Source organism: Alligator mississippiensis, chromosome 8, assembly GCF_030867095.1.
Source record: "Alligator mississippiensis isolate rAllMis1 chromosome 8, rAllMis1, whole genome shotgun sequence".
Lineage (NCBI taxonomy): Eukaryota > Metazoa > Chordata > Crocodylia > Alligatoridae > Alligator > Alligator mississippiensis.
The window spans coordinates 64,185,067-64,198,992 of NC_081831.1; the positions used below are offsets into that span (position 1 = coordinate 64,185,067).

Genomic DNA, 13,926 nt, shown 5'->3' on the forward strand with positions numbered 1-13,926 from the left:
GCAGTTGACCTCTGTTTCTTCATTTTAAAAAAACCTCTAGATCCTAGGTCCAGTTACAGCCATGCCGTCCCATTCAGTGGATGTCAGTGATGGTAGAATTCTGTCTAAAGTCTCCTAGAAACACTGAACTGAGAGCTAGAAACATCATATTTATTTGATTTTTTTAAAAAGCAGTCCACAGCCCTTATAACTCACAGTCCATTGGGGCTGTAGCCATTTTGCAAATAATGTAGAAGCTGCCAATGACATTCAGAATCTTCTTGACTGCACTCAAAAATCAGGCAGTTGCACAGTTAAATGGCATCAATTGTGTCTGAAGAATTGCATTTGTGACTGACTGCAGGTGCTAAATTGGAGGCTAGATTAAGGTGCCTTTGAAAACCAGGCCCATTAGGTCATCCAGTCCATCTTGAATGCCAATACAGGATTGTTCACTAAACATTTTCCATATCTTTGTTCCAGTTAAGGGACTCCAAGAACAGGCTTTCAGCACTCCCTTACTTACTCAGACTATGAGGAATTTCTTTCGCAATTGCTAAGTTTAACTTTCCTGAGTTTAATTTAAGATCGTTACTCCTGCCTCACCTCCCCGTCCTCCAGTTAATGCTTTCAGTTTCCAAAAATGTCCAGATGGATATCAAATCCCCTGTTTTATCCTCTTCTATCCCCTCGTCTGGCTGTTTGTAACACATCTCTTTTTGCATTCAGTTTGGCATATATTCCTAGAAGCTATCAGCCAAGATTTGCAAAGATCACTAGAGATTCTTTGTGCATTGAGTTTTAGGTGCCCAACTGGAGTATCCCCATGCTGGTTTTGTACTTCTTTCAATCACTGTTTAATGTGAAATACAGAAACAGTCCTGGAAACAAAGACCAGGACTCTCCCCCTGCTAAGAGAGTATCATAACCACTAGGCAGCAGAGTCCTGCTCCCTCTGGCCCAAATAACTTTACATTTTTTTTCTGTATAGTGCACAGCTTCAACAGGAAAGGTGGAAGATGCTCACTCCCAACACAATGTAGCCTGCAGCCTGGTGGTTAGAGTACTCACCTGAGGGGGGGCAGAGATGTGGGTTTGATCCCCTTCAATCTTAAAAGAGCATTAAGCCTGGATCTCCTACTTTCTTTGTAAGTGGTCTAAGCAACAGTCTCTTATCTAAAAAGTAGTGGGCACCAGCAGCTTAAAAAGAAAAGGAGCTGCTGCATAATTTCATGAGAGTCCCAGGCCACAGGGTATGTTTTAGGCATGTTCTGAGAATGGCTCTCTGTCTCAGGAAAGTGTGGCACACACAGGGCCCTTCAAAGCAACCTCGGGTGCTTAATTTTCAGCCTTGGGCAAAAGCAAGCGGGCAGGGCTTGGTTCTTAGCAACAGTCCCAAACTCAGCAGGGACACAGTATAGTTGTGGCCTAAGTGACCCTAACCTTTCACAGGTAAACACCCACCTGCTCAAAAAATTACAGTGTGTTGAAAATTCAGCATAGCTCCACCAGGTAAGGCCCCAGCCCTGCCGTGCAACCTCTTCCAAGCTGCTAAGTCTACCTACTACTCCCTTTGCCATCAAATGTCTCCTCCCCCCCAGCCCAAACTGAGATAATGTCACTCCCACCAGGAACCCTGACTCAAATTCTCTCAAGTTAAATTGAACTATATTCCCATCACATCTCACATTACTGCGGTTCCTATGCATTTCCTATGTCAAAGCTTCCAGGATATATCTGCACTACAAAATGAAGGTGCAGTTGTATCATGTGTGACATGTTGGTGCTACCTTAATCTAGCCACTTGAATAAGAAGAGCAATGAAAACACATCAACATGGGCTTTAGCAGAGGAGCACTCTCTGGACACCCTGGGTTTCTACTGTGCATGCTAGTGCATGCAAAAGTCTGTTCTACTCCTTCTCAATCACTTCTGTTACTCCTGCTAGCTAGCTTAAGCTAGCACCTGCTAGCTGTTACTGCTTCATTTTGGTGTGTAGATGTAGCCCCGGTGTCATTCAACAAGGTTAAGGTATATATTAGCTAAACTCTAAAATAAAGGGGGTACTTATCTTTTTAGACATAATCAACATCATTTCCCTTTTGTTTACGAAGCTTTCTACACCACAAATGAAACACTATCATTACTAGGTGTATTCACATTATCAGTACCACTTCCCAACATATACAGAAAATACAGCACAAATCTCTTTGCACATAAATTATATTGACCATAAACTGAACCTTCTGCAAAAATGAATGTTGAATATGCAATGACAATCTGGAATTTGCCCTGACCATTTATCAGTGTTTCTGATCCAAAAGTATTGATTTTGATTAGGATTTTCATCACATAGATGTAACTGGCTCCTCACTACTCATTGTATTTATGGATCCAATTCGAGTCAGCAGCTTTGGTTCTATATATTTGATTAGATTTCACAAACTAAGAAAGGGTGGGTAAAATAAATACCTGGAGAGGAGACCTCCAAGAGTACCTATGTGCACAAGCATGTGGCAATAGTATCTCTGCGTTAGGGAGAAGTGGTCTTTCTTCCAAGCCATTTTTAAACAAATGCTCCAACAGGGTACAGGGAGAACCATCTTTTGGCTGAGATACAAAACTGACCTCTTATGTTCCTCAGGGATCTCAGAGTACTGTTTAAGGAATTAAAATATTTAGTTTCATGTGATGACTTCAAGCAGGGTTATGCTGTCAGCTTACATACTCCCTGCCATGTCATCTAGATATGGCATTTTTCTTCCTTTTTTGTCCTAAACTGTCATGTACAGTTGCTGTGTGCTTTTATAGAGCTTCCATGTTTCACCCCACCCCTAAACGGCTGTATGTCAGTAAATCGACGAGTGAAGTAATTTGTGCAACTCAATAAAGTGGTTAATCTCTGTACAGCACTTTATAAACTACTTGAGGATGAGGAGTTATGTAATTGTAAGTACTTGGATAATACGATCTTTACCTGGCTTTGTCTGATAAGGCAGGTAAAGTATTACTCATTGTTTCAGTGCTAAAGTCTCTTGATGTTAGTTTGCAGTAATGGACTCATTTGTACAGAAGGTAGAATTGCCTTGTCCTGTGTAGAGACTGCTGGAGAACTGATTATAGAGTAGCTGATGGACTCTTACCTTTCTCAAGCAGGAGCCTAGAATGATAGAAGCTAACTCTTTTCCCTTCTTCATCCTACAAAATAAAAAGTTTTGTCTAATGGGTAGAGAAGGGAGCTAGGATTCGCATAGGATTCCTATTCCTATGTAGCATTTCTAATAAGACCAAACTCTACAAGCAAGTGAAGTGAAGTCCTCTGCTCTGTGCTGCATTAATGCGGAACCTCAAGCTGGGTGAGCATGGCAAAGCAATGGCAATCTCCTTGGGCAGATAAAGACTTTTGCTCATCACTTGTTACTTGCATCTGTATCTATGAAAGTAATCTCTACCCTACTTGAGAGCAGAAACAAGACCTGTGCTAGTTTTGTGACTAAAATATTGGGGAAAAAACAAAACAGTTCAGTAACTGGCAACAAAACAGAAGATTTTTGTTGGACAGTGGCAAACATGCCATTAATTTCTCAGCAAATCACAACTTGCTCTTGGGCAGTTTGAGAGCCAGATGTTGACCACTCAAAACATGAGAGCAAATAAATGAAAAATTGTGTCGTGTTTTGAGAGCCGTTGTGAAAATGTGCTCAGAAAAGGCCAAAGGTCACCCACAACTGCACCTAATTCTCCCTTTAACTGAATTGTGTCATTATTCTCTGGATGTGTAACCACATAGAGATTCATACTTGAATGGAGCACACTCCCTAGCACTCCACAGAAACACATTATGCATGTAGGAAAGTAAACTTGTGAGGCTGTGTGCCTCCTAGGAAGTGTGTTCCCTCAGTTAACCCCAAGACCAATAATAAATGAGGGCTCCTAACCTAGCACCTTCTCCACTCCCCAGCACTGTCACAGTTTCAGCCCCTAGAGGAATAGAAGGCACTTACATCTCACCACCCATCGTTTAAAGCTAGCTAATGAACAGCACAGTATCTAGACGGAAGTGCAATGATAAGAACCATGAAACAGCTACTTATCAAGGCATGGGAGGAATCCTTAAGGGGTGAGAATGGAATAAGCACAGAGAGACATTGGATAGTTACTGCTCTCTCCTAATTCTTCCAATCCCAGGGAGATATTTCTTTCTGTAGAAGTTGGGAAGAAAAGTAGAAATGAGTTTAAATCCCTTTAAATTTGTTTCTGCGCTGAGAAATCCAAATGATTTGAACTGACGTTGCTGGATGCTGAAGTACTGCTCTGTTTCAACTGATAGTGCATCCTTTTCTCCCCATTGTTTCTGTCCTAAGCTTTTCTTTTGCTCATGCCGTACAGAATCCCCCCCAATTCCAGTCATACTGAACAATCTCTGCAGCTGCAACCTGTGTGTGGTGCAGAATTATGCATGAACCAGCAGAAGGAGCTCCAGTTCTGATCGTGGTGTATAGCTGGTTCCCTGCGCCTGGGAAAAGCAGCACAACAGCTGTGCCTGGAAATCTTTTCTTATCTATCGATTCCCCTCCTCTCCCTCCTCCCCAACTTTGCATTTTAAATTCTGTTCGCTAAAGCAGTCAGAGATTACAGCTTTCTCTGTTGGAAAAGAGCTTTGCTCATTTGTTCAGATGAATTGCAGGGGAGTTATGGTTTTGCATATTAAAAAAAATCCCTAGAGAGAGAATCTTGCACAACTGCTTGAGGTTCTCATGATGGAGCAAAGCAGTTGGTTCAGATACAAATATATCAGTTCCTTGTTCATTTGGAGAACTGTTCTTTTTCTGAGGTTCTGAAAATAAGTGGAGTTTCCTCCCCCATTTCTGATAGTTCACTTTGGCCAGGAACACCCATATACCAGTCAAGAAAAGCTCTGGCATTCCCAGCTATCAGCTAATGTCATATCGTAAAACTCACAACAGAAGCCTGTTTGACCCCCAAGTGCTTCATTTAAATTAGAGCAATCTCAAGGCTTCTTCTCTAGAATAGCAAACTGTCATGGCCCTTTGAATGCAACATGATGTGGCCACCATACTTTCCCTGTCATAAAAACATAGGTTTAAAACATATGAGATGTCATAGTGGGCCAGACCACAGGTCTAGCTAACTCAGCATCCAGTATCTAACAGTAACACTGAATAGATGCTAAATGAAAGAGTATTTATTATGCAGGACATATTCAGACTGATCTGCCTGCTGCTTCTCTTCCCTTAAAGCCTTGAGCCTGTAGAAGCCTAAGAAGTCCTAATTTGGAGCTTGCACCCAGAACTATAATATCTAATACCCACTGATGGACACATCCTGCAGGGATTTGTCTAGTCCTTTTGAACCTCGTTCACTTGTCAGGTTCAGCAACGTCTTCTGGCAATGAGTTACACAAGGCAAGTTATGTCCCATTTTGGCCCACTACATCAAACAAGCCAACAAGAGTTTGTAAAGAGCTGGCCTGCCAGGTTCTGCACAAAGTAGATGTAACAAGAATAATCAGATGCTAGGTTAGGACAGTTTTGAGCTGCCTGAGCAATCTAATTGGAGAATGGGATCTGGCCTGTGGTCTTTAACGAATCCTGATGCCAAAACCTTTAAGTGTTTAGCCCATCCCTGTAATAAAGACTCCCTAGAAGTAGCATTCTACTGCGCAGACATCTTGCCCAGATTTGTGTCTTTGGGGTGGGTACTAACAGCAACATTGGAAATTTGTGAAATGAGTCTGCTTAAGTATCTAAGAACATACTGGGAAGGTGTAGGACTCCTGCAGAAGACCCATTATCCCACACATGGAACTGCATGGGCTGGATCATGCCCTTCTTCAGTGAAAAACCAAGGGTGAACATTTCCATGAGGTTTCTTCCCTTTGCAGGTCTTGGCCATCTTTATTCAGGGGGGAGGTGCCTGCCCCACTCACAAACTGAATAACGAGTTCTGCATCCAGCTGAAGGGATCCACAGAAGGCAAGAAGACCTCACTGCACCTACTTCAAAGCCCTCCAGCCTATACTTTCTTGCTTATGGGGGTTCTGTCTGCTCACTTTGCTTAAGAACTGTGCTTAAAGAGGGGTTATGCTTCGTGGATGGCATCGCAGGAAGGGAAATACAGCAAATAGCTATACTACCTTTGCCTGATACTATTTAATATAGTAGTGCTGCACATCTCTTCAGTTCCAACCTCAGCGACTCAGGGCACCCCTTCTTTACCTCCTCATGACCGTGAATCTAAGTTCCAACTCCGGAGAGCACCTTCTTCGCATTCAGTGAAGGTGTCTTAAAGACAGCACCCCTCACAATCCCTGGTGCATGCAGAGGAGGGGCTATCTGACTCACAATGATCCTGGTTCACTCCACGTTACATCACAGTGCTACAGGGTGTTACACGTACAGCACCATTAATAGACCTTCTCACTCCCATACCCCAGTCACAAGAGTGTCTTCTTTGCTTCTTTGAAACACTTTGTACTGGAATTTAACAAGAACATTCTGCCTTGTGAGAGACCCACTATTCCCAGGTTTGGGTTGACCAGAAAGAGCCCATCAATGGCATTATATCCCTTCCATATTGAGATGAAATCAGGCTGTTAAATTTAAGGCAAACCTTCTGGAAAAGTCCTACAAACTGTACCAAAGAAAGCAACAACCTCCTGTCTATAGGCTTTTTAAACCAGCAAATGGGCTTCAGTAGAAAACATACAGTTCCCTACAGTGCAACATTTCTATTGCTATTCAGTTCCATTTGCCCATTTCCAGAAAACCCTATTTAATGGTTCTGTGGAGCTTTTTGCCCTTGATTTTTAACCATCAAGGGAAGGAGGTTCTGGAACAGCCCTCCAATAGGAATAGTGGGGGGAAAAAACCTAATGAGCACTAAGAAGGAGCTTAATAAACTTATAAATGAGCTTATGGACTCAATAACACAAGAGATCCTTCCCATTTTTATGTTTCATCCCAATTTCATAGCATAGAACTTGTCCATAAGGAAAGCCAAAGTAATTGACCTTTTTCAGATCTCCAACTAGTTGGCTGATTTAGGTGGCATTTGAGGTGAGAGTTTAGGACAGTTGCTGTTTTCTTCCCTAAAACTGCTTTTTCTTGCATATGTCCCCATTGTTTGGGGCCTTGGTTTTTAGAGTTATAAAAATATATAGCATGAGTAAGACTTTTGACCCAGCCGCACTCTGACTGACCTCTTTCTTTTCCCCCCAACCGTCGATGCAGGTGTCAGCTACTCCAGGTCGGTTCCTCCAGCCTACCCGCCACCCCAGGATCCATTAAATCAGGGACAATACATGGTGACAGATGGCATATCCCAGTCCCAGGTCTTCGAATTCACCGAACCCAAACGCAGTCAGTCACCATTCTGGCAAAACTTCAGCAGGTTAACGCCATTCAAAAAATAATACATAGAGTGAGATGGAGAATTTTAAAATAAAAATTTTAAAAATTTAAAAATAAAAAGAAATAAAATTATATTTATAGATGGACCTTTTTTCGGAGAAGCACTGTTGCAACTAAAAATTATATATATATATACATATATATATATATACATATATATATAGAAGGACCAAAAACTTTTTTTGTTGTTTTTGGGAAACAATCTGCTACTAGATTCTAGGAAGCACCAATGACATCTAATCATGTGACCTATTTTATTTTATTCCATTGGTCAAACAACACATCATTTTTTCACTTCATTTCTGTATTTTTTCCCCCCATTGTCATTCAAGATTGTCTTTGTCTCTCCAGAACGAATTCTTGTTCATTGTGAGTCCATCTCTGAAGTTCTTCACAGGCTACATTGATGTATATTTTATGTTATTTTATTTATGCCTTTTCCCCACCCCCCTTTTTAGATCTCTGCTCCCTCTCCCTCTCCCTTCCCCTCTCCCAAGTTATTGACTGTCCCCAGAATTATAGTTAAAATGAGCAGCCCTCCCACCCTCCCCCAGCATCGCCATTCTGAGTTGTGCCAGTCTGGGTGTGCTCTGTTGTGCACTGTGACCTGCTGCTCAGTATTCCTATTGCTTTTACTGTTTTATAGGTGTTCTTGCAGGGGAACTGGGGAGGGGGCATAAACAAACACAAGGGTTATCAGCTCTTTACCATGAGATGACTTCTGTTCATTTGATTTGTTGCATTTTTTTAGACGATGTTTTCCTTGGAGCGTTGTGTTAGATCACCCTCCATTCCCAGTAATGCCAAGAAAGAACCTCTGGAGCTTTTGTTGTTTTCAATTTTTTTGTCTTGCTTTATTTTCCTCAGGTTATTTTTTCCTGCTGAGAACTTTCTCTGTGAAATGCCCACTACTGTCCTTTTCCTACACAAAAGACAACAGATGGTTAAAAAATTGGTTAATGGCTTCATGCCCTCTATTCTAGCTAGGGGAAAACCGGCCATTGAGCTGCAATGAATGGCCAGTTCTCCTTCTGCAAAAACTAACTTTAAGGACCCATCCTTCCTGCCACACCCCCCCCCCCCCCACCACACACGCACACAATATTCCTGTCATGAACCACCGATTGCCATTTACAGAAGCAATGATCCTAAATATAAATGGCCATTACTGTACTCTCTGTCTGGTCTATTATGTTTTATTTAAGTATCTCTAGCTCTGCTGTGAGCCCTGAGTGACCAAACAGCACATTAGCTACCAATAATGACCTATTAGCTTAAGGATCTTTGCCTAAGTAATCAGAAGTATTTACCTGATGTCTAATGCATCCCAGCTGTGGAGGAGGTTGAAAATCGCCTTTCAGAAAAGATTGTATTGAAATATATGTGACCTGAGAAGTCCAGCATGTGACCATGATTATACAACCAGATCGAGATTAGTGAGCAGTCTAGTCTAAATTGTAGCAATGGTTCAGCAAAAATGTCCCACAGTCAGTAGGCTACATAATAATTAGCTAACTATTCTGTCTTTCTCTCTCTTTCTCACTCCATAAATGTGAGAGTGCATTTTCAAAGATGCCTCCTACAATGGCACCTGCAAATTTTCACATTCAGGCACGCTGTTTGCTGTGTGCAATTGCTGATATTTGGCCTTGCAAAGCAGCTCTTTGCATACACGCACAAATGACTTTTGCATGGGTAAATGTGAGAATTTAAATTGCATAGAAGAGTGTATTTTCAAATTTTGCAGATGCAATTTTGCAGGATCCTTTGAAAATGTCAGGTGAGGTGATCCAAACCCTTACTTGTATTGATTCTTATCTACCATCCAAGCAAAGCAACTCAACTAGGAACAAAATGCACGGGCACAGATTTTATTTTTAAACAAGAACCTGGGAAGACCACTGGCAAATGTGATTTCAGCATTCCAACCTGTTCTCTTTCAGGAGTAGAAAAACCATGGACATAAAACTGACATATCGTGTTAGAAGGAGTGACTGTATTTTTCATTTAAAGCACAAAAATACTCTTGGCATTTTGTTAGTAGTCCAGCAAGTATAAATAAGCATCAATGACAGACAAGCATTTTAGAAAGAAGCAGGGTCACCCCAAGATATCAGGGATACTGAGCAGGCAAAAGAAAAAAGGACATCTAAATAGGAAACAACACAATTTTGTATTGGAAAATATTTGTTTTTAATCCTCTTTTGTATCACTGCATTTTTTATGATTAACAGCTTAGATGTGAATATAGAACATGTGGCAATTATTATTTGTCTTTGTTTAACAGGATGGGCATTTAGAGACACAAATTGGATTATTCCTCAAAAGGTTCCCATAGAGGATGAAATGAAATATCTCGCTTTTTCTGAATGGCTGGAAAGAGACAGGACAAAGAGAGAGAGAGAGAGAGAGAGAGAGAGAGAGAAAGGAAGAGAGAGAGGGACAGAGAGAGAGAGAAGGATGAGAACCTACTTGTCAATATGATGGAAATTTCACTTATTCCTTTGCCTTTTTAATTGCTTAGGGGAGAAAAGTAACAAGCACATTAGTTAAGCCTGTTCATTTACTGTTTTGTGCCTCAGAGAGTGAGAATGAAACATCCATTATTTTTATGAGAAGATGCTTCCTAAATATTCAGCAGTAGAAAAAAGAACCACCACTACCACACCATTATTTGCATCATAAATCAAGACTCGCTTGATCTGACAAGGCCACTTGTTGGACTCACAGCTTCTTTCTTAAGTGGAAAGCCAAAATGAGATAGGTTTGCCAACAATAAACGATCTGCGTCAAAGCCAGGCGACAGGCAAAACAGATGCAGGTGCTTGTTCCAGAGGAAAGTGGGGTTTGGTTCTCAGTAATGGCATTCAAGAAAGCTCTTTCCCTCCATAAGTTGCAAAGTTGCTGCAAGAAGTGAAGCACTAATACACAGAAGAACCAGCACTGGGACCCACTTTTACAACCTGCTCTTGATTTTCCAACAGGGAGCAGGGTTGGGCTGTCTTGCGTGTTTGAAAACTCTGGAAACAGATTAGATCTGATCAAGTTAGGGGTAATTTTGACTGAGTATGTTATAGAGGCTTTCATTTCCAAGCCAGACAGGAGGAACCCCCATAACTTCCATGTGTGATGCAACAAGAGCGTTGTAACAAACCTAAATGTAAACAGGATTTCTCCAGCTGAAACTATAAAACCGATATAAAAAAAAATCCCGCTTCCCGAAGCAAATGATGCTCGTTACCCCTTGACCTGGCAGATACTAGAGCAAAGGATCTAAGTTCAAGACTTTCACCTCCCTACCCTCTCCAGATAAGATCAAACAAGAACCAACCTAGGTGCATCTTACAGTTGTAAATAGAAAATAATACATAGAAAAATATATTTGAAAATTGTTTCAGTTCTTGGATGGGCACCAGCCATCCAGTGCAATGTTATTGATAGTACACTGTGGTGCTTTGGGTTTCTGGTTTTGTTCTCTTTATGCTCTGTCATCTTCTCATTGCAGCTACATTTCAGGGAACATGTATATTTAGTAGCTATTGTAAGTTCTGCATGGCATCACCAAGCTTATTTTTCCTTGAGAAGAAAAGAAGAGTCCGTAAGAGTTTAAAGGCACTAGGATGATGGGGATTTGTAGCAGAGAATTTAAAAAAAAAAAAAAAAAAAAAAAAGGTTTTTAAAATTCTAGTTTGAAGCCAAATACTGATATTTTAGTGCTTTTGGGGTTTTAACAGTAAGAGCAAAAAAGAAAAAAAAGGGGATTTTGGTAACCCAGCTGATCCGCTGATCCGCACTTGCCAGTTTTATTATTTTGTTTATATTGGACTGTTTGACCCTGTCAAACAAGTGTCAAAGTTGTGTGTATAAAACAAAAAAAGTGTTTAAAAAGTGTTGTAAAGACACTGAGCCTTATGAAAATATTTATGGAGTTAAATAAAAAGAAGTGAAAAGGCATCTGAAGGCATTTTTAAATCATTTTCCTACTCAGAGTGGTCTTACTCTTTTTCCCAAGGACATGCAAGAATTGTCTGGATGGGGCGCCAGTATGTCAGGATAGCAGACAGTAAGTGATTCATGCGGGACCAGAAAGGGGGCATACCCTGAGAAATATCCCTTCCTCCCCTGCCTGTGCCCTCCACCTGAACTGAGCTGAAACAACCGATTAATGGTTAGAGGTCCAACTCACATGAAATACTGTATTTCAAGTGCTGTCTGATGCTGCGTTAGAGTTTGGGGGAAAACTTCCTCCTGGTTTAAAACGGGGCATTCTCTGTTTCCAAATTCTGCTTCACTTTACAACGTAAAAGGAAGGTGACAGAATTCCATAAGTAGATGTCAAATTGCTGAGATATTGCTGCCAACACAAGAAACATTACTGCACATATAGATAGTGTAAGAGCAGACAGTGATTTTCCAAGTAAGGAACCAGTGGCCACACGTGATTCATTGCAATAGTCTTGGCTTAAGAAGATGAACAGATTCTCAACTTGGCGTTCCCTTGAAGTGAAAGGACAAGGGGACATTCATGAAGAAAGGAGGGTGATATTGCACCATCTGAATGTCACAGTGCCCACTTTAGAGTCTCATTAATGTTTTCCAGGAGAAGACAATGGAGGAAAATTGATTTGAGGTAGTACCAACATTAGTTTGGAATGAAAACAGCCATCAGTATTAAACCATGGTGTCCAGTGTCCACATCCCTTAGAAATCAAGGCAATTCCCATTCTTACTTCACTCTATCTGGAGTGCATGGGCACACATACACACATTCCAAGCACCCAGACATAGCTGTAATCTGGATGCTTTTCTCAACAACTGATTGCCACACTGCTAGCATGCTGAGTGAGTGGATGTTTAACCCATATCTATTAAGAAAAAATCAGTAATGGTAATAAAAAGAAAAGCATCCCTGCAGTAAGAGTTAGAGAGAGGCCACATCAGCATGGCAAACAGTTTGTTTCAGAGTTTGACCAAGCTAAGAAATGGAATCAGTGGCATTGAAGAACAAATCCCTGCCATTTCATCAGTGCATTGACACAGCTTAATATTATTGCCAAACTTTTACTTTCAGTGGAGACACAGGCAAACACTGTTACAGCATCAAGTTCAGTGACTTCATTTCTGCTATACCACATGGCCAATGTGGACTGATTATAGGGGTTTCGTTTTTGTTTTGACCGAAGGGATGTTGCTGAAATCGAGCAGCAGTTGCTGAAGATTGTAGCATTTTCAAGCAACTCCGTCAGGAAGTTTAGGCTTGAATTTTTGCCCTTATCTTCCAAAAGGAGGTTTTATTTTTTTTAAAAACAACTTATGAAAGTAGCTACACAGATATACTCTATGTGTCAGGGAAAAAAGTTTGTCAGAATATCTACATTTCTCTGCTGTGCTTACAACAACCCAAACTGGAGAGGCATCCCAGCACGTGCCAGCTGATAGGTGAATCTGATCAATCAGGTTTTGTGGTGCAAAATGAGTGAAATCCCAGCTTTTATCAATTATTTCAGTTTCCACACACAAGGATATTTTAGTAACACAGCTCAGACTGCCAGTTGTGTGTATGTGTGCCTGCCTGCTTTTTTTAAATACTTTTTTATAGTCTTAAACTGAGCCAATCATTAGCATCCTTTTCTATTTATTCAGTATAAGTTTTATTCATTTTTATTTCTTTGGTCTTCCTTCAACCAGCTTCAGACAGCTTCCATTTGATATAATCCATCCTAGATTCCACAGAGGACACATTTTAAATTGATACACACCTTCTCATGTTCTCATTCATACTGATACACATTACCAGTCTCTTCATTATGCCACTGGAGATGCTTCTAATTGACATTAGTATAAGAGACCTGCATCTGATCCTGGTACCTTAGGTAACATGGGGTGCAAAGCAGGGCAGAGTTTACCTTACTATATTTAAGCCCATCACTTGTCACCAAAGCATTTACACACACACTGAAATAGTTTGCTAATCAGTCTGAGTTGCGAAATCATAGATGTAAGGAAATGCCTCTATTAATTATGCCTGTTTAGGTTGTTCATATTACATCTGCTAACTGAAGCATTTCCTTAGCTACATCTCTGTAAACCACTGTATCATGCAAAACACATATGGAATGCAGCATACACCTGCAGGCTCACGGTCAGGTGGAAGGCACCAGCTCCAGCCCAAGAGCTTTTGAGCAAGGCAGTAGAGCCTTGAAACTCTGGGGTAAGATCTATACAGCATGATAACTGACATGATATGAGTACACTGTACATCAGAATGCTTCATGTTCTACCAATGTGTACTTGCTTATGATATTGCATGCAAGCTCTTTTAGGAAGCAGTCTTTGAATCTGACTAATGAAGCTGGACTGTCTATTCAAGTACAGCCCAGTCACAAGAGTTCCCTATTCTTCTGTATTTGCTGTCTACAGCACCAGAATCAGCACCAGCCTCTACAGTCCCAGTTCAACATCCTCCAATGCAAAACAATGCATGTAAGTGCACCATCTCTGGAAGATTATTCAA

At 40.9% G+C, this 13,926-nt stretch overlaps 1 protein-coding gene across 15 annotated transcripts in view; it reads left to right on the top strand.

Annotated features, from left to right (window-relative positions):
* ARHGEF9 (Cdc42 guanine nucleotide exchange factor 9) overlaps nucleotides 1-13,926 on the top strand; it is a 351,467-nt gene that overhangs the window by 330,072 nt on the left and 7,469 nt on the right. For 14 of the 15 annotated variants that reach the window (XM_019487852.2, XM_019487853.2, XM_019487851.2 and 11 more), the window contains 3 exons: nucleotides 7,233-7,392; nucleotides 11,425-11,475; nucleotides 13,833-13,895. In XM_019487852.2, coding sequence (XP_019343397.1) covers nucleotides 7,233-7,392; nucleotides 11,425-11,475; nucleotides 13,833-13,895 — 274 coding nt within the window. Of the gene's footprint in view, nucleotides 1-7,232; nucleotides 7,393-9,699; nucleotides 11,367-11,424; nucleotides 11,476-13,832; nucleotides 13,896-13,926 lie in introns of those variants that run through there. The other variant, XM_019487856.2, reaches the window with a different exon arrangement.